Source organism: Pygocentrus nattereri, chromosome 14 (genome assembly GCF_015220715.1).
Source record: "Pygocentrus nattereri isolate fPygNat1 chromosome 14, fPygNat1.pri, whole genome shotgun sequence".
Lineage (NCBI taxonomy): Eukaryota > Metazoa > Chordata > Actinopteri > Characiformes > Serrasalmidae > Pygocentrus > Pygocentrus nattereri.
In genome coordinates this window covers 34179402-34201278 of record NC_051224.1, presented here as the reverse complement: position 1 = coordinate 34201278, position 21877 = coordinate 34179402, and the positions used below count along the sequence as shown (strand labels likewise).

The 21877-nt window shown below is 42.2% G+C and overlaps 1 protein-coding gene across 3 annotated transcripts in view; it reads left to right on the top strand.

Annotated features, from left to right (window-relative positions):
- Window positions 1-11453: 11453 nt before the first annotated feature.
- The window catches only part of LOC108432419 (transcription factor COE3), a 179908-nt gene continuing 169484 nt past the window's right edge, over window positions 11454-21877 (top strand). For all 3 annotated transcript variants that reach the window (XM_017706224.2, XM_017706222.2, XM_017706223.1), the window contains exon 1: window positions 11454-11587. In XM_017706224.2, coding sequence (XP_017561713.1) covers window positions 11454-11587 — 134 coding nt within the window. The remainder of the gene's footprint in view (window positions 11588-21877) is intronic.

The following is a 21877-nucleotide window of genomic DNA, read 5'->3' as shown; positions in this document are numbered from 1 at the left end:
CTGCTTCAGACTGTCACAATACATGTTGGAATTCATGTTTCCCTCAGTGAACTGCAGCTCCCCAGTGCTGGCAGCACTCATGCAGCTCCAGACCATGATGCTACCACCACCATGTGTGACTGTAGGCAAGAGACAGTTGTCTTGGTACTCCTCACCAGGGCACCGCCACACATGCTGGACACCATCTGAGTCAAACAAGTTTATCTTGGTCTCGTCAGACTGCAGGACATGGTTCCAGTAATCCATATTCTTGGACTGCTTATCTTCAGCAAACTGTTTGCAGGCTTTCTTGTGCATCAGCTTCAGAAGAAGTTTCCTTCTGGGACGATGGCCATGCAGACTGAGTTGATGCGGCGTATGGTTTGAGCATTGACAGGCTGACCTCCCTCTTCTTCAACCTCTGCAGCGATGCTGGCAGCACTCATGCTTTTTGAAGCCAACCTCAGTTTATGACGCTGAACACATGGACTCAACTTCTTTGGTCGACCCTGGCGAGGCTTGTTCCGAGTGGAACCTGTCCTGGAAAACTGCTGTATGACCTTGGCCACCGTGCTGTAGCTCAGTTTCAGGGTGTTAGCAATCTTCTTATAGCCTAGGCCATCTGTGTGTGTATAATATATATATATATATATATATATATATATATATATATATATATACACACACAGATGGCCTAGGTGTGTGTATATGTGTATATATATGTGTATATATGTGTATGTGTGTGTGTGTGTGTGTGTGTGTGTGTGTGTGGGTGGGTGTGTGTGTGGGTGTGTGTATGTATATGTATATACAGATGGCCCAGGCTGTAAATATATGCACATATTTACTTTCATTTATTGCTTGCAGTACTGGTGTGATTGTTGCTGAGCAAACTGTCAGTGGCGTATTGTCATATGACGGTTTGGCTGGTTTGGTTTCACTTTTTGTTGACTAATAGGAACAGCTGAGTTGGATCACAGGTGCATAGATCCTCTTCAAAGTGAATATAACTTGTACTGAGGAGACAAACCGCTCTGCTGAAACGTTCTGGACTCGTCAGACATGTCGGTGTATATTTATATCCTCGCTGCTGGGATCATTGCTGGTAAGTTGAACTGCATCAAGTCTTTATGTAAAATAGAGAAATAAACTAAAAAATGGGATTTATATCCACATCTAGCTGTCTTTCACTTTGTAATGTAGAAAACAGGACTCAGGAATTGTTAACTGTTAAATGTACCTTTAAAACAGGTGTGGGTGTAGGAGGCGAAAGTGAAAGCATCACGTTCCCAGTAAAAGCAGTTGAAGGTGAGAAATTATTAACCTGGAGTTTAACCTTTTTTGCGTTATACACAACTACACATTGGATTGGATTCAGTTTTGATTCTGAGTCTTACAGCACTGTTTATGTTTAATCTTTTAGGTTGGTACATTCAGGGCTGTGTCTGGCTTTAAATGGCTCAAGTTCTGTATTTTAGTGTATTTTTCATTGAGGTCCACTTGTGTTTGTGGGTTTATGCATCAGACATCATTGATTTTTGAACATTTTCCAACCTCTCATTACCCCATAGAATTAACCAGGGTTTTAATGTTACTGTGCCTTTAAATTAAATCAAATCAAATCATATTTATTGTCACATCACATTTACACAGGTGATAAGTGAGTGAATTTTTGAAATCCATTTTATGGATCCACCACCCAATTAGTACCTGCTCTGTGAGGGTCCATGGGGGTCCTGACCACTGAAGAACAGGGTAAAAGGGGCTAACAAAGTATGCAGAGAAACAGATGGACTACAGTCTGTAACTGTAGAACTACAAAGTGCAGCTATATAGTAAGTGGAGCTGATAAAATGGACAGTTAGTGCAGAAACAAGGAGATGGTCATAAACTTATGCTTGATGAACAGAGCATTTTAAAACTTAAGCAATGTTTTCAGTTTCAGTTTTCCATGAAACGGGTCCTTTAAGAGGTTAAGCATTCGCTTCGAAAGAAGTGAAACCAAAATCAAGCACCGAAAGATATTAATTATTAGATATTAGTTATTGGAAGATACTAGTTAGCTGGGTATGAGTGTTTGGACTTGAGTATTGTCCAATATTGTCCAGTATAAACATTATACATGTTTATTCATGTTACATTTTATGTTGTAGATGTTTCCAAAATGTTAAATTCAGCAAATAAACAATACATGTTTATTAAAATTTGTCATATTTAAGTTTATTCCATGCAGAAATAGTGTTACACTTTTAGATAATCAAATCAATGCCAAAACCTTTGCATAACGACTCTGAGTTAACCGAGACATATTGTTATTATTGAAGAATGTGTTCAGAAAGAACTGGAGGCGGGAGTCAAGAAGATATGCTTCACTGAAGGTATTGCATCAAATTCTGAAATGATATCCATTGTAACGATGCCATTCAGCAATGATTAAAAACAAATATTGCGAGTCAAAACATAAATAACGTAATTTTTGTGTTTGATATATTTACGACACAAACACAGCTGCTGTTGTGTGAACGTTTCATGATCAATGGCCCAGTAGAAATGGGCCATAATCTAAAATTACCTGTAATAAAAGTAGGTTACATGATACATGGATTTATTATGCTAGTATGACTGTCAGAAAAAGGATTAAAGAATTAATGTAACAACTTTTCCCAACTTTTTACATTCTTTTATCTGTCTTAGGCTGTCGCCTTAAAAGGACGATTGATGCTATTGTTCCATGCTTCAAACTGGGATATGATCTTCTCTATGAAAACTCCAGTAAGTTGTTGGCTGTTAGCTGTCAATCGAATTCTGCAGCTTTAAAGTGACAGCGCAGCTAATCAGCGAAGATAACTGACACCTGAAGTTTGCTTTTACCTTTGCACTGGAGCTACGATGCTAAAGCCGCTAAGTAATGGAAGCTAATAGCCACTGATGTAGCATTGTGCAATGCAAAGTAGCCCTGACATCCTGTTATGCATGAAAATGGATCAAAGAATATTGTAAAGAAGGAACTCTGGGTGGAAGCACTTGATCTCCATGGGAAAAATGTTTCAAACCTGTCCTTTAAACATTTCCCCCCCTCACCCAGTTCCCAGTGCCATGGAACGCCTTCTTAGAACGGTGGAGGCTCTTATAGCTGCAACTCCATATTAATTCTCATCATTTTAGAATGGGATGTCCAACAAGCTCATATGGGTGTCTTATACAGGTGTCCACATACTTCTGTCCAAATAGTGTAATTGATGCTGTCAAAAGTTGATGGACGATTCCGGCAGAGTTCACTTCTCACATGGATAACAGTAAATGTTGAAAGCTGACACCATAGAACGGTTTATTTCATGGCACTATTGTAATATCTCCAGTTTTAGACTAGCAGGTGGATATTTAAGTTAGTGTTAAGTAGTTGTGCAGGTTAAGATGGCCAGTGTCTAATGTATATTATGTCACTGCTAACATTACCACAAAATGCCAGTGCCTTAATGTGTCAGAGAGTCTGAAATAACTTAGTGCGGCTAGGCCTTTTCTCACATCTCTGGCAGGAAACTTCACTTGTAGAACAGTACTTGTAAAATGTCTCTCAACGTACAATTTTTTTTATTAGGGTAAAGTCAGCTTCTCATTTGCCAGCTTCTTGTTCAAATTTTCCCGTTCCACCTTAAATGGTGCCTGAGGTGCCAGAATGTTGTTGTGGCACCAAATAAGTGTGGTTATAAATGCAAACAAGTCCACGCATCTCCAAATTTTGCCTTTTGCCTCGATTTGCCTTTTTGTTAGAACTAGTTAGGCAAGATCGTTATCGGCATTGCTGCATCGCTATCTGACCAGCAGTTTGTGCGCCAACCTGGTGAGTTGGTGAATTAGCAGTAATACATTAGCTTTCAAGACCATTTAATCCTAAAACTGTGTTAGAACGAAAAGCAGAGCTTTATTTTACTGCCAAGGAGGATCATTTTATTTTTACCTAAAACTCCAATTTTGCTGGGGAGCCACAACAGGGCTTTAAAAGAGTCCGATGTTGCTGACCCCTGTGCTGGGCTAACAATGATAGCTGAAGTAAGAAAAGGTATTTCTCCTTTCCCAATGTTAGCTCAACAATCAACATGTTTCCACATCATTCACAGAGCAGAAAAGAATCTACCTTGTATAGAAGATGACAACTGCCTTTCATTTAATGTTAACTGTTAGCTCTAGTGTTAGCTCTACTCATTTAACCCACAGTGCCTAAAGATTTCCCTTCACAACTTAATAGCCAAGGCGGTTTGCTTTATAAAAGAAAATCATGTTCTTCTCTGTTCTTCTCTTTCTTTCTGCTACTGGATTTTTGGTACAGCTCTGTTGGATAGATGACTGACAAAGTAGTATTACAACAGTACTCAGACTAAATAATGATTCTCAACAATCCAATCGCAAGAATGTAAAGACATTAATCTAGCTGTCTTAATTTGGTTCCATGTTAGCTGGCTGGCTGAGTACTTTCCACAGGATAAGGTCTTCCTCTCCAGCTAACTATGTTTAGCCATACTACTCAACAATGTGAATTTAAGCTTAAGGCGTCAACTTTTGACACCATCTAATATGTTTATTGCATCAAAGTTCCTGCCTTCCACCCGATGACAAGCTGGGATAGGCTCCAACACCCCCCGAGACCCAGAAGGAGAAGTGACTTAGAAGTCGAAGTTCCTTACATGGGCATTAGGGCTGGACTAGGAACTAAACTCAACCTTGGACTTTTGTCTAGACCAGCCCACTACCACCACAGTGACATGCCCCCCACCAATACCCTTCAATTCCAGCGTCAAAGGAGCTGTAGCTTGGCTGAGAACTGGAGTCACTGCAAGTTATCTAGCTAGCTAATTGGCCAGTGAGTGATTGTACACTAACGTTAAAATAGGCCTCAGTAGCCTTAGTCAACAAGTAGACTGAGTGAACTAGCTAACTGACCCCATCTGCACCAATATTTGCCAGGCACATGCCTTTTGTCCCCAGTGATCTCCATTCATTTTATATAGGCCTACATTGGAGACGACCATGCATTTCTCTATTGTTCACTCTATTAGCGGCCCACACGCACATAGCAGCCTGCTGGAAATTGTTATGGTGCCTCCAGTGGCTAGTCCACTCCTAATGGGCATAATACCAACTTCAAAATGACGACACAGCTTCAGAGGTTTATAGATAAATACAGTAGTAACAGCTCACGCAAGCATGTGACAGTTTAGGCATGCAGTTTGCACAGTGCTAACTGGTCAGCTACAAGCTTCCATTTGCTTGTTAGCTACATTTGGCTCGTCGCTCCAGTGCAAAAATAAAGAGCAAACTTCAGTCAGAAAACATATCTTAGCTAATCGACTACATCTGAGCAAAGAGAAAAGCCACCACACAGGTTACTGGTGGCGTCTTCTACAGCATCTCACAGCATTTCTCTGTTCCTTTTCAGCTTACAGTCTTAAGGGGGACAAGGATGTTCAATGTAAGTTAAAAAAGCTCTCAGTTTTCACTGTACAACCATTAAATGATATCAAAATAATCTTTCTCTCTCTCTCTCTCTCTCTCTCTCTCTCTCTCTCTCTCTCTCTCTCTCTCAGACACAGCCTACTGTGCAATTGAAAAGTGTGTTGAAGGAATGGTAACAAACAAACAAACAGGTAAAACCAATACCAGGACTGGAGAGTCACTGTGTTCTATATTATACAGGGCTGTGCAAAAGTCTTTTATCTTGGCAGTAAGCGTGCTTCTGCCAATTCAAACATTGTACAACGTTGAAAACGAATGCAAATTCCTCCAGCCTGGAGCCCAAGAGAGCATGGTTCTCCAGAATGATGGAGATGTGTTGTATATGTTTCTGCTATTGTTACAAGCTTGACATTGTAACGATAGAAGAACCCTTTTTGGTGCTGTATAGAACCACTTTCAGAAAGGTTCTACATAGAATCATATACACCACATTTGCCATCAATCTAAAGAGCCACTTCACCAGGCAATGATCCATTAAAGCATGCAAATAGTTATTTGAGCATTTGTGGTTCTGTATAGAACCATTGTTTTACCAGAGATCCCTTGAAGAACCATCGTTTTTTTTCAGAGCGTAGAATCAGAAAGTGAAATGGTAAGACAGACCTGCAGTAGCTGCAGTGGTCTGAGCAGGGGCTTCTGAGAGGGAAGTAAATGCTCTACTGTTAAAGTGCAGTTAGTTGGTGATGTTCTAGTAACTCGTATATGCTGTGCATTGCTTTTTCAGGAATAATGAGTTCCTTCCAGGCATGCATGTACGGAATAAAGGCCTGCGTGAAGAAGCCGAGAGATGAATTATAAGACGGCTCTATTGATGATGGGCTTTTTTTGCTGCATGTCTGTGTGTTTCAGACTTTCCTTCCCACAGCAGTGACTTCTACAAAACGTGCCATGCAGTTCTCTATTTGAACACCAGATGGCGACTTTTACTTTCAAATAGATTTTCAAAAGTAGGAAAAATGTGCACTTACAATAGGTTCAGCTCATTTTTGTGTATTTTTGTTGCACTTCTAAAAGTAATTTGTCTTTAATTATGCAATAAAGCCAATTTTTAAAAAATGTAAGAATTTAAAGATTCTTTGTTTGCATATTGGCTTCTTGGTCTCCCCCACAGGACCACCACAGAGCAGGCATTATTTAGGTGGTGGATCATTCTCAGCAGTACAGTAACACTGACGTGGTGCTGGTGTGTTAGTATGCGCTGCACTGGTAAGAGTGGATCAGACACAGCGGTGCTGCTGGAGCTTTAAACAGCTCAGTGTCACTGCTGGAACAATGTAGGACAAGAGGATGACCATCACAAACTGTGCGGTAGCGGATGAGCTGCTGTCTCTGACTTTACAGCTACAAGGTGGACCTACAAGGCAATAGAGTGGGCAGTGAGTGGACCTGTCTGTTCCACCCAGACCAGCACAACACACACTAACACACCACCACCACGTCAGTGCCACTGCAGTACTGAAAAGGGTCCACCACCCAAATAATTCTGGCTCTGTGGTGGTCCTGTAGGGGTCCTGATCGTTGAAGAACAGAGTGAAAGTGGGCTAAAAAAGTAAGCAGATGAACAGATGCACTACATTCTGTTATTGTAGAGCTACAATGTGCACCTATATGAAATGGACAATGAGTGTAGATATAAGGAGGTGGGTTTAGGAATATAGCTGTTTGGTTTAACCCCTTCTATTCCCAAAAATAAGTGAGATCAGGGCTGAATCCACCACACTGTAACCATGAGCTGTAGGCCTGTGTATAGGTAACGCTCCGATAATCTATCATTACTGCTGATATGCTTAAACTATTTACAGAAATAGGCTGAACTTGAACTGTGATCTTTTCACAAATGGCCACAAGGTGGCAGCACTGGACAGAGGCGTAAACACGAAGCTTTGCTCTCAAATGGATGAAAACTTACAGCAGCCTGGGGGGATTAATCAGGCCCACTGTATTTGGGCAGACCCCTATAGATTACAGATGTTCAGAACAGAAGTTTTAACACCTTTTTTGGTGAAACTGGTGAAAAATATGGTGAATGTTTTTATTCTGTAGCGTTAAGGATATGATTTGGGCCAGGACTGGGTTTAGATTTAGGCTCTGAGGTTCAGGTTAAGGTGGGGGTTGGAGTCAGGGCAGGTTTAGGGAGAATTGAAGTGAACTGAATCGACATTTAATTGAAAGTAAGTTGAAGTGAAGCTGCGAGTGTGCAAAGCAGAAACACTGGGTTATCCAAATAAAGCGTTATTCGAGGGATCAATCAATCAATCAATCAATCAATCAAACACATCGATGAGCTGATATAAATAAGTTTAAATGTGGAAGATAATCATATTCACACAGTGGTGCATTGAAATCAACATGCCCCAGCTTTATTCATTGTTTTCATTGATTCAGTGATTGATTGATTGATTCACTGATTCAGTGATTCATTGATTGATTCATTCATTCGCCGAGTCAGTCAGCCGGTCTTTACAGATGCTCTTAAATGCAGATGTTTAGATCTACACGTCAAGGTCAGGGAGCAGAAGGTAAATATGACATGATGACGTGGACAAACAACTCATTTGCATCACACCGTTTTAACCAGACTCGCCCGGCCTGAAACTCCACGCGCCGGACTGAAAGCTGTCAGATCAGCTTGAGATTCACAGCTGTGTGAAATACATCCGATGTCTTTTACGCACGAGACGGACACATCTGGCGCGTCATGGAGCTCGCGAGCCCACTTTCTGATGTGAGGACCGAGAAAGACACACTCTTCAAGGGTTCTTTAGTGAAGAGAATGGTTCTTGAGTTCTACACAGAACCATTTGAATGCTTGAATGCACGCTTCACTTTGCACGGGGGACTGGTTCTATAGGTTTCTGCTACTGTTAAGAAGTCAAGCTTGTAACAATAACAACAGGAGAACCCTTTTGGGTGCCGTGGTAGAACCACTTTCAAAACGGTCTCCGCCGATCTGAAGAACCATTTCCCCATGCAAAGTGCCAATGGAAGCATGCAGAGCTCAAGAACTATTCTCTTCACTGAAGAACCCTTGAAGAGTGTGTCTTTTTCTAACCGTTCTATATAGAACTATATAGAACGTAGAACTCATTAAAGAACCCTTTGATTTAAAGGCTTCTTTAGAATTTATATATATATGTATATATATATATATATATATATATATATATATATATGTGTGTGTGTGTGTGTGTGTGTGTGTGTGTGTGTGTGTGTGTGTGTGTGTGTGTGTATGTATAACCATCTAACACGGAGCGTCCAGTCGTTCCGCTGCTGCCCTTTATTTCACTGTACAGCGCCGTGTAGGGTCCGATTGTTATGTGCCTATAGCGCGAGGGACACGTGCGGCTCGTGCGGAGGATGTCAGTATCACGCTCTGCTCGTGCAGACAGATGTCTCTTCAGTGTGTGTGTTAAACCTGTTAAGCTCATTTGAAGGTGCAAAACTCTGAAGAGTCGCATAAAAATAACGGTGTTTTAATATGAATAGAAAGGTAAGAGAACAATAATAATAATAATAATAATAATAATAATAATAATAATAATAATAATAATAATAATAATAATGATAATAACCGTAAGGTCAGGTAAAGACTTTGGAGATGAACAGCGCAGAGCTCGTGCTCACTCTTTCTTCTAAACACTGCACGAGATCCCCCCATATCTAGTGAGTTAGGGTTCATTTGCGGGAGGGGGGTCTATAAACCCGGGGGACCGTTTTTAACCTCTCTCTCTCTCTCTCTCTCTCTCTCTCTCTCTGATTAATATTTCATTCCCGCCGCTGCTGAGGAATTCTGATTAATGCCGCGCTATTACGAGGCGTTTGCGCAGAAAAAGCATCAAACAGGCGCGTGAAATATCGATTTCAGGCAAATAAGTGCGGCGAAGTCATTATTTCATTATTATTTAATTAATCATATATTATTTAATAAGGTTATTGAAACTACCACCAATCACGACAAACGACCATCAACAGAAATCATAGGTTTGTTATTATTATTATTATTATTATTATTATTAATGTTATTATTAATATTAATATGGATTATTATTATTATTATTATGTTTCACTGCTGTTTATTAGAAATACGCTTTATGTGGCTCGAATAAAATGCACTTTTTTCCTCTCTTATAAATAGTTTAACACAGCTAATTTATTTATTTATTTATTTATTTATTTTTATTTTTTTTATTTATTTATTCAGGCGCACATACAGCAGGTGTGCAACCTTTTAACCTTACAGCGTTGCCCTTAACCCCAGCACATCTGCTGTTTCCGTTTGCCAGTTACTGATTCTAATAAACAGCTTATATCAGGCTATAACAGATCATAATGTAATCGATCATACGGCATACGACATCGGCTGTAATCGACCGTGATGGAATCAGTCACAACTTATAGGCGATATCAACTATAATCCTTTATAGCGGAATCAGTCACAACCTATAAGCAATAATGGAGTCACTCATGGCACAGAGGCTGCATAATCAGTCCTAATGACAGTCGACATAGTCAGTCATGATGCATAAGCCCCATCAATCACAATGTACTCAGTCATAATGAACAGAGTACATTAGTCACAGTGTACAGATGACACACAAACATAATGTAATCAGTTGTGATCGAATCCAGCATAATTTGTAGACAAAGATAGCCATAATTAATCATGTCATCGATGATGTAGTTATACAAGCTGTCGATCACAGCCTAATCAATCAAAATGCGTGTGATCGTGGTGTACATGTCAGCCGTACCTGAACACAATGTGTAATCTCAATGTGTTATCAGAATTGATTATAATGTTTCATATCAGCCATAATCTATCGTGACCTAATCGATAGCGCAGTATTGATCACTATTTACAGTCCATGCCAGCCTGTTGAAAGCTCCGCGACTCGGTCAGCTTTCCCACTTTCGCGAAGCCGCGCCTGCAGGGGACGAGCGCAGCCAATCGGCAGCGAGAGCGGTGTTCCTTATTCAAATAAGGGTTTCCTTTTAAGGGCAAAGCCCCGCCCCCTCCCAGGCCGGTCCGAGCAGCAGCGCTGGGACGGAGAGAGGGAGAGAGGGAGGGAGGTTTATCTCTCTCTCTCTCTCTCTCTCTCTCTCTCTCTCTCTCTCTCCCTCTCCACCCAATCCCTCTCTTCCCCGGGGAGCGCGAGCCTCACCCCCCTCCCCGCTCCATCCCTCCCTCTCGGTCGGTAATCACTTCATTTCTCTCCTTTTTTTGAAGCGCTCGCTCCGTTTCATCCCGCTCTTTCGTCCCGCGATCCCGCGTGCGCACCCGCCTCTCTCTCTCTCACTCTCTCTCTCTCTCTCTCTCTCCTCCTCCTCCTCCTCCTCCTCCTCCCCCTCTCCCTCCTCCTCTCTCCATCTCCTTCTTCTTCTCCTTCTTCTTTCCATCTTCTCTCTCCCTCTCTCCGCGCCACGAGCCCGAGCTGCTCTCCTCCTTGATCCCGGCTGATCCCGTTGTTTGTTGTTTGTTGTTGTTTTTTTTTTTCCTCCTTCCTCCTCCTTTGAGATGACGCTCCTTCTTCACGCGCGCCGCTCTTAAACCGGAGACCCCCGGTTAATCTTACAAGAGACCAACTTGGGGCTGTTGTTGTTTTTTCCCCCCCATTTTTACCTCTTTTTTTGGACTCTAACCCTAAAGAGGAGACCCCGCTGGGATACCCCCCTTGCACGCCCCCCTCCCCTCGATACCCCGATACCCCCGGCGTGCGCGCGGCTCTGGATAATTGCCCCCCCTCCCCTGCCTTCCCTTCTACTACCTTTTGTGCACTTTTTTGCGCGCGCTTTTTTGTGCACTACAGGGAAGAAGAATTATTCTTAATCTCCGTTTTTTTGTTGTTGTCGTCTTGCTGGACTTTGGTGTCCGAGAGCGCAGGAGGATTACACGCTGAACACGCGCACACGCACGCACGCGCGCACTCTTTCCGCACGCACGCACGCCTGCCCGCCGCGCGCGCATGTTCTCCCTCCAGGACGGCCTCCCGCGGGGAGCGCTCACCATGAAGGAAGAGCCGCTGGCCAGCGGCATGACGCCCGTGCGCTCGTGGATGCAGAGCGCGGGGATCCTGGACGCCAACACGGCGGCGCAGAGGTAAACACACCGTCCGCGTGCTGCAGTGGGGGAGTGGGTGGGGTGGGATCGGAACGGCTCGCTCGCCACGTGCGAGGCGTGCAAAGAGTTGGTGCAGGTGTCAACAGAAAAACTGGAGAAAACTCGGTATAAAGTGCTCACAACAAACTGCAGGAGTCACGAGTGGCACCGTCACTGCATCACCGCTGAAGCCGTGTAAATACATTCTATCTGCCTCTGGGCTCACACGGTAGGATATCAGTGGGGTGAGAAGGTAGGTACACACTTCATAAAACATGGTTCTTCAAGGGTTCTCCTCTAAAGAGAATACTTCTCTTTAGAACCATAGAAGCGAGTTGGTCTTTGCATGTTGAGCTGGTTCTTCAGATTGATGTGCATGGTTCTAGTCGAACACCTGCTATTGTTACGACGCCCAGCTTACAACACCAGAAGAACCCGTTTTCAAGAAGGTTCTCCACAGTCTTCATCAATCCGAAGAACTTTGCACCTAAGCACGCAAATGGTTCCATATGGAACTCATGGAAGAACCTATGAAGAACCGTCTTTTTAAGGGTGTGTGATGGGCATGTAGGTGGGTGGTGTGCGGGGTATATGGGGTGGGTAAGTGTAGGGTCGCGCAGTGGCGGCAGGGGTAGGCAGGGGTGTGTGGGGCAGGTTGGCTCATGAAGCGCGCGCGCAAAAGAGTTGCGGAATCAACGCGAGAGCTAAAAAGACAACCAGCACAAGTTACCCCAAAGCATCATGATTCACGTGCGTCTTTAGCCTAATGAAGCCAGCGAGCCGGCCGCGCGTGCACAGGCTACTGTGTGGACACCAACCCAGACTCAGATGATGATGGCTCTGACCCTCACTGACGCTCGATCGATTCGGTTAGAAGGCCCCTCGTGCTGCACTTTAGACCGCTGCTGCTGATGCTGCTGCTGCTGATGATGATGATCTCATTAATAAAGTGAGTAAATAAAGTTAAAGTAAGCACAGAACGGGATGAATCTGAGCTGCTAAACAGACAAACTGCAGCCAAAATCAGCCCAGATTTCCATTTGGATGGTGGTCGTGTTGCGGGCTGAGGCCCCCAAGGCGCGTTGACCAGAAGTTTTAGTTTTTAAACCGAGCCTCCTGGGGAGTCAGACCACTACAAATGTCGCGTGCGGCCGCTTGACTCCCACTTTTAAAGCACAGCCGAGAGTCTGCAACACGTCCAGGCTCCGCTCCTGAAGCAGCCTTGCACCTGTGCAGTACATGCCGCTGCAGGGGAACCGCTGGCGCTAAGTTGCATTGAAGCGTCGAAACTGTACGTAAAGCAGGGCTGACGGCGTTGAAGCGCCGCGCATGTGATCAGCCTGGACGGGACGTGCGCACCAGTTTGCCCGAATGCAGTCAAAACCAGGCTGTAGGCTCACCACGTGAGCTTTTATCAACTCTTCTAATTGTATTACTCTCTAAAGAAACTCAGTCCCGGAGACCCAGCGCCACGCTCGCTGAGCACAGAAACAAACAAACAAACAAACAAACAAACAAATAAAGAGAACGTCTTTGATGAGGCTTTCCGTTAACAGAGTGTCTATAAAACGAGCTGAGGACGGCAGACTGACCTCGCACTGAGCTCGAGCGACGTTAACGTGACGCTGAATACAGGCCTGATCCATACAACACATAATCGATCATATCCTGATCAGTCATATCGACCAATGAACTGTATCAATCATGTATTTATTTATTTATTTTGGAGCAAGTATTTTTTATTTTTCTGATTACAAACTGCGCGCGATTCATGTTGACTATACGGGTACAACTGAAGTGACCTCGCAAGCAGTCCAGAAGAGGTGGTCCGGACAGTCGCCGGTGTGCGAGGCAACCAGAAGACGCGGGAAGTTTTTGTTTGTTTGTTTTTTTTTTTTTTTTTTTTTTTTTTTTTTTTTTGCGCGCGCGCACTTTACCCTCTGCTTTATTTCTTTCACCAGCGAGCACGCGCTCAGTTGCGCCAGGCTGGTCTTCTGTTTTACCATCCGCAGATGTTTTATTGATTTATTTATTTATTTATTTTGATATTTCCTTTGTCGCACGTGCGGAAAAAAAATATACATAAAGCTTCTTCAAAAATCTCGCGGGAAGCAGCCGCCTCGGCTCTAACCCCGCGCTCAACAACTCAACATCACCAGAAAGGGCTAAGCAGGGAGAGAAGCTCTACTTTCCCGTCTTCACGCGCAACTTAATGCAGTAAGTCGGCCCTGGATGCGCGCACGTGCGTGATCTCGCTCAGCGGAGCGCAGAAGGGAAAAGGTTCGCGGCTCGCGGCTCAAGTTAAACAGCGCGTGAGAAACGCTGGAAAGAAAGGAAAACAGAAAGGGAAGGGAAGGGAAGGGAGACGTTACTCGTTCACACACTGGGAAAACGCGATATATATGTTTTTTATATTTATGGTCCGAACGTGTTCATTTACTCTGGCTTTTTGATTGGCTGAGGCCTGATTTCCACCACTTCACCCGCTAAAGTCACCGCGGGCGGTGCACCATGGGAGCGGGGCTGAGGTGGCATTAATATCTTTATTAATAGTAATATTATCAGCGGAGTGACGGAGAGGCTCTGCTTCAGCCCGGACAGTCTGATTTACTCTTACGCGTCCAAATGATTTATTACGTCACAAACATTTCACCGTAAAAAAAAACAAACAAAAAAAAACATTGGTTTTCATTGGTCAATTAGATCCAGTACGGTTTGGATCTTTTTTAAACGTCAGCAGCGCGGCGAACACTTTGTTTGTTTATTTATTTATTTATTTATTTATTTTAAACTCCGCGCGCAGTGCCGGTTGATCGGCGCCGTTTGAGAAATATATGAAACGAAAATAAAAAATAAAACTATTATTATTATTATTATTATTATTATTATTATTATTATCATCATTATTATTACTGCAATCAGAGTTGCATGCCTTCTTATAGTTACAATATAGTCATAACAGTGTAATACCAACACCTTCACATGAGCCGTGGAGCTGCGATCAGGGTGTTTATTGTCCAGTCTGATAATATAATAACATCAGGGCTGATCATATTTCCAGATCTGATTAATGAAGTCTGATAATGGGCCTTTCCTCATATTTCAGCCCGTCCTAGCAGATGATCTGAGAGCAGATAAACACTGTTATAAAGCCACAGTGGCTGTAGTTGAACAGAAGTTGGAACTATGAGCTTCTACAGCTTAGCTGACATTCACATAAGCAACACACAGAAATGAGTGACGTGCTGCGTTTTTAGGAAGCCTTCTGAATTCTGACACACGAAGTGGGGAAGATTAGTGGTGTGTAGGTTCTTTACATATACTGGTTGAGAGGAATGTGATTGGCTGATGGATTAGTGCTGCAAGAGTCTTTATTCCTTCCATTTCAAAACCAGCAGATGAGAATATGAGTGACAAGGTGCTGGGAACAGAGTGCTCTGATGTGGAGGCTGGCATGCTGGTGCGTGTGTGTGGTGTAGGTGTGTGTTCACACTGTTTTGGAGGTGCTGATGAGCTGGTTGTGGGGAAGTGCAGCTTGCAGTTGGTGCCTGTGCTTGTTCTGTAGGTGCTGCTCGTTTCCAGTGAAGCACTGTTGAGATGTGTCTACACTGTTTGTCTCCATGCAGGGGAACCGAGCGTCAGTCACCGCGTGTGTGCTTTTGACTGGGATGTGTGTGTATGTATGTGTGTGTGTGTGTGTGTGTGTGTGTGTGTGTGTGTGTGTGAGCTGATTCACTCTGGAATCTGATGCAAACCGGATTAATGTTGATGGAAGGGAAGGTGGAGACAGGCGGAGTGAATCGAGTACATTGACTGTTTTAGATGGATATCAATGTCTCTCTCTCTCTCTCTCTCTCTCTCTCTCTCTCTCTTATTCTAGCTCTTACTCTCTTTCTCTCTCTCTCTTTAGCTCTCCCTTCCTCCCTCCTCTCTCTCCATTTCATCACTATATCCTTTTACCCCTTCTCTTTCTCATGCTCTTTTTCTCTTTCTCTTTCTCTCTCCCTCTCTCTCTCTCTCTTTCTTTCTTTCCTCTCTCTTCTTCATAATCTTTTTCTCTCTTTCTATATTTCATCTGATATCTTTCTTTTTCTCACTTTCTCACTATATATTTTTTTTTTTCTATTTCTCACTCTCTTTCTTTTTCTCTGCCCTTTCTCTCCCTCTTTCACACACTTCTTTTCATCTGTTGCTCTCTCTTTTACCTCTCTCTCTTTTCTCTTTCTGTATCTCTATCCCTCCTCTCTCTTTCCTACATCTTTCTATGTTTTCTCTTTCCTCTGCACTTCTGTCTATCTGTTTCTCTCTCTTTTTCTCCCAATATTTTTTTTAGTTTTTCTCTCTCTCATTCTTTCTCTTTCTCTGCCCTCTCTCTCCCTCTCTCATACACGCTTTATCTTTTCATCTGTTGTCTTCCTCATGCTCTCTCTCCTTCGCTCTCCTTCTCTCTCTCTGTGTCTCTCTTTCTTTCCTCTCTCTTTCTTTCTATTTTTCTAGTTTCTCTCTTTCTCTCAGTATACCTTTTTAACTTTCTTCCTTCTCACACTTTCTCTTTCCTCCTCACTCTCTCTTTCTCTCTCTCTCTCTCTCTCTCTATCTCTCTCTCTCTTACATACTTTATATTCTTATCTCTTCTCCTTCCCTTTCCTGTCTTTCTCCTTTCTTTCTGTCACTCTCTCTCTCTTTCTCTTACTTTATCTTTTTGCCTTTTCGCTTTCTTTCTCTCTCTCTCTCTCTCTCTCTCTCTCTCTCTCTCTCTCTCTCTCTCTCTCTCTCTCTCTCTCTCTCTCTCTCTCTGGCCACGGGGTGAGTGGGGGGTCCACACAGCTGGGGAACAGATTTCACTTGACCCCCTCTCTCGTCCCCAGCCCCGCACTGTAAAACCTGGCAAAGTGAATTATGTCGCCTCTGCTGCGCTCGCGGAGGGAGGGGGCTTTCGGACCTAATGAAGTCCAGACCCTGGGGCTTTTAGATCGAGAGAGTGACAGAGTGTGTGTGTGTGTGTGTGTGTGTGTGAGAGAGAGAGGGAGAGTTTGGTTCAGGGTCCAGTCCGCCTCCTGACCCTCTCAGACCTGACGGGGAAAACATATCTTTGCTAAGCAAGTTGTTCTTTATGTAGTATTGCAGCCCGACAATGTGACAGAGTCAGGAAGGAAACTGAGAAAGGCAGTGAGTCGTGGTGGACACAATCGGACTTCCTAGAGATTGCAATATTTGTCCGAATACAGAAGAATCTGGCTATTCTGGGGTTTGTTTGTGTCCAGACATCGTTTGCTGGGCTCAGGTCGGCTTAAGATTTCTCGTTAGGACGTTTTTTTTGGCCTCCTGATTCACTGACCCACTGACGGGTCCAGACTTTCAGTCATCACACCTAAATTAATAAGACTTAATCATTTCACATGGTTCACCATGGCTAAATATTAAGCCTCAGTATGTGGATGTCTGTGAAGGTTAAGGCTTTAAAGTATAATGTAAGCTTTATTTTGGATAGCTCATAATTAGGCCACTCTTATTTTGTTTTTATAAATTAACAAAACAGGGCTTGTCGGACTACATTCAGGTTTGGCTCAAAATTTAAAGCCTGATTACACTGACTTTCAGCTCAGTTTTTTAATTGTAATACTGTTACTCTGTTACTACTATGTAATAAGCAAGATCTGAGCATGAGGAATAGAGTTTTCAGCTTATATTTGAACTGCTGCAGTTTGAGAGGTTAGCGCATAAACAGGTTTGGTTCACATAACCCATTAAACTCCACGTAGTTTCATTCTAGACTATTACTCTGTAATTACTATGTAATAGGTGAGGTCTGAGAGTGAGGAATAGAAGTGTGGGCCCATATTTGAACTCCCGCATTTTAAGAGGTCAGCACAAAAATAGGTTTGGTTCAGAATTTGAGGCCTGTTTAAGCAAAATTTCGACACATAAATGGTTAACCCCCACACAGTTTAATTCTGAGGCTATTACCCTGTAATTACTATGTAACATGTAGGGTCTGAGAGTAAGGAATGAAAGTGTGGATTTGAGAGGTCAGCGCAAAAACAGGTTTGGTTAAAAATTTGGGGACTGATTAAAACTATACTCTTCCCGAATTTCAACACATAACCCATTAAACACCACAGTTCGATTCTAAGGCTATTACTCTGTAATTATTATGTAATAAGTGAGGAATAAGAGTGAGGAGTGAAAGTGTGGGCCGATATTTGAACTCCTGCAATTTGAGAGGTCAGCACATAAACAGCATTTGTGCTACAAACATGTTAAAATCAGTGCCCAGTCTTTCTCAGCCAGCACCTCCGAAACGAGAGAGCGGTGGAATGCAACACAGAGGAACAAGTGTTTCTCTCCAGCTGCCCCGAAACATGTAGGCGATTAGCAGGCGGCCGGCCAGGCCACCTCCGTAATGACCCCATTAGAAACATACAGGTGACCAGCTAATGGCTTCAGCTGTAGGCCACTAATGATATTTGGAAATGAGTGTTTTGCAAGGGGCTCTGAGAGCGAGCGATCGAGCGAGCGAGAGAGAGAGAGAGAGAGAGAGAGAGAGAGAGCGGTAGAGACAGAGTGTGGCTTTGATTTGCAAAGTGTATGTATTGGTGTGCGCAGGTGTGTGTGTATGTGTGTGTGTGTGTGTGTGTGTGTGTGTGTGTGTTTTACAAGTGCTCCATTAATAGATGTTTGGTGTAGCTGCACCTGCCTTACCAGCACATACACACACACACATATTTGTTTTTATAGCTTATTGGGACATGAGGTCATACATAAATCTCATGAGTATTATATGCACATAAGTGCTTACATGTACTGATGATGTCACATCATATTTAAGGATCTACATGTAACAACAATATGCTCCATATGTAATATATGTGTATGTGTCTTTATGCAGTTGTATTATGTCTTATCTGTATTATATATGGGAAAATACCTATATGAAATAACATTATGAACAACTCTTTATTTTTTTTAGCTTTACAAAATAAAATGTTATATTACAACAAATATTATTTTTATTAAAAGCATGTTAAAAAGTCAGGGCCACCTGAGGAAAACAAACTTATTGCTGTTGTCAGAACAAAATCTGCAAAACGGTAACTTTACAGGAGAAGAAAAAAACTTACTTTACTTTTAATGAAAGTCAATGGAACCAGAATTTTTTCCTAGTCATGTTGGGCCATTTCTGTTTGTCCATTTGTCATGAAATGTACACACAATGTAAAGGATGACATGCATTTTCAAATCATGTGAAAAACTGAAAAATGACAAAAACAGATTCTGACAGCAACAATATGCATACGCTATGGCACCATACAGCTTTTCAAGAACATGCTAGCCTTTCTCCTAGGCTTTTCAGTTGGTAGATGTCAGATTGATCAAGCCTAATTTCTAAAACTCTAGAGCCTAAGACATTTGGACCAAAAATATCCCAGCTGCTTGGATCCGAAAGTGCTGAATAATTTTACCTCCATTCGTAAAAACCAAACACTGCCACTCATTTAGCTCCTTACAGAACCTTTCATTTGGTGTTTCCAAGAGATGTGTCAAGTATTAAGAACCTTTTTAAAGTAGAAAGGACCTGTAAAGACTTTATACGGAGTAAAGTCTGTAAGCTCCAGCCAAAAGCCACCTTTATTTTGTAGTGTTTTTCACTTTCAGGTCTGAGGTCTCAGGTTGGGGTCTATGCTTTAGAAAAGGATGCTTGGTTCTGGATGAATTAGCACCACAGTATGAGAATTTGTCACACGTGAAGGTGGATGTTGCTAAAGTCTGTTGTTAGCGGAACAGAAAAAAAGGATGCAGGTCCACTCAACGTTGTGTTTTCAAGTAGAGTGTGTTCAGTGTGTAAAATGGTTGGATTGTGATTTCGCAGGCCGGCTTGCTGCATGAAAATGGTTGAGCCATCTCGCCGCAATTACAGACAAATTAGCCAGTAGCTGGGAGCGTTCTTCACTGTCTTTTGCGAAGACATACACTGAGTAAAGAAACAGTGTATATTTCTGACAAGCGCCAGTGCCATCAGCTGTTTGAGTGTGTATATATATATATATATATATATATATATATATATATGTGTGTGTGTGTGTGTGTGTGTGTGTGTTTATAATATCTCCATTTTTGTTGTTTTTCAGTTTTTGACATAACTTGAAAATTTCTGGTGGCCTTTACATTGTTTATAAATTTCACGATGAATGGACAAAGACTAATGTCCCAAAACAACTTGTAAAAATGTCTGATTCCATTGACTTACATTAAATGCAAAGAAGTTTTTTTCCTTCCTCTGTATAAGTTTTATATATATATATATATATATATATATATATATATATATATATGTGTGTGTGTGTGTGTGTGTGTGTGTGTGTGTATAAACATTTTATTGGTCCACTCATCATTAAATGTTCACACAGTGCAAAGGACATGTGCCTTATTGAAATGCTAAAAATGGAAAAAACGGGACAAAAAAATATAGATACATGGCTTTTTAACAGCAATCACTGTAGCAGGAAGGTCATGCTAAGGGGAATTCTTTTATTTGCTTATTTTTAGTTTTACCAATTATTTGCTTATATTTAGTTTTACCAATTTCTGCATAAATAAACTATTAAGACATACACAAAGTCATTCAGAGTCGTTTAACGTCAGCTGAGAAACTTGCCGAGTCAGGACTGTTCTCAGTGGTGGTGATAGAAACCAGACCTCTGAAGAGTTTATGGCCTCTAAAAGCTTCCTCACAGAAAGTTATTACAAGAAACTAGTTACGAATATGCTGCCTGATGCCTGTTTTATGATTGTTTGGAGACAAGCTTTTGGCCTAAAATGTATTTTTGTTGAAAATCCACACATAGCGGAGAGGTACGTGCAAGGTGATCTGTGGCAAAATAGCCTCCAAAGAAAATACAGGAACTTTTCTTTTCATCAGATTTGCCAGCATTCTGCTATTTTCAAGGTTTACTGATAAAATGATGAATAAAATAATTACGTTTGTAATGTAGGAATTGTGAGCGCCGGTGCGTTTCTCATCAAACCGCTCAGAATGACTTGTGCAGGAATTTTGACAAATTGGTGGAATTCCCCTTTGAAGCTGAGCAATTCCGTAGGCGTCTGTAAAATTTCACATTTGCTGCTTTTCTCTATGAAAAAGGATGAGTTAAAGGTGTGAGTCCATTGAAAGGCTGCAAATCCTTTAGCACTTACATTTCTAAGCATATATAACCAAAGAAACACTCCATGACCTGTGGAGGTCACACCCTCCGTCCACTAAACATCCACGCGCACATCTGGACAAGCATGCGTTTGTGCTGGGTCGTTTTTGCAGGCTGTAAAGTGACGAGTGAAAGGAGCTAATGATAAAGTGACAATTGGATTAGTCGCATATAAGAGCATGCTGTGTAAGAGATCAGCCTTATTGATCCTGAAAGCTCTCTACAAGTGTCAGTATGAGAGGCTATGAGGGAGCCTGTGTTTGAATGTATGGTGCCATAGTGAGAGAGAGGGAGAGAGAGAGGGAGAGGGAGAAGGAGAGAGAGATCAGTCTTATTGATCCTGAAAAGCTTGTACAAGCGCCAGTACGAGTGGCTTGAGTCTGTATCTGAGTGTACGGTGCCACGGTGTGTGTGTGTGGCTGTCTGTTGACTCAAGCGCTCCAGTGTTGAGCGCTGTAATCGGAGAGTGACCACACAAAGGCCGCTGCGCTCGGCTTTCGTAGTGCTACACCACAGCCGTATTAAATCATCCTGTCACTGTGAGGATGAATATAGAGCTGTATGCATTACAGTGTACAATACAGTACGTGGTACATATTCAGTGGTATGCAAAAGTCTGGTCATATTACATGTTATGTTGATTTTAATGCACTGATTCATTTAATGCCCTGAAGTCAACGTATTAGAAGAAACACGTACATGAAAATGTGGCCTGTGCGAAGTTATGACACATTTGATGTTTTATATAACATTTTTTTCCAATACATTCAACTAGAATGTGCAATAAAATTGGCAGAGAAATCCCATTCGAGTCTATCCACTGTATATGGTCTGCTTCTGTTCACTTAGAAAGTCAAGAAGAATGTCTTTTGACCAGGGGTGTGTATGCTTTTGGTGTGTATGTATACAGTGGTGTGCACCTTACACAGTTATATTTAAAAGGCTGTTTATCTGGGCAGTAAGTATTGGTTTGATATTAGAGGAAATACAAACACTATTAATACAACAAGTAATGATTTTACATACATCAATATGTTTGTTAGACCATTTTCATACTTGTGCTTGTGGTATTTACTATTTATTATTT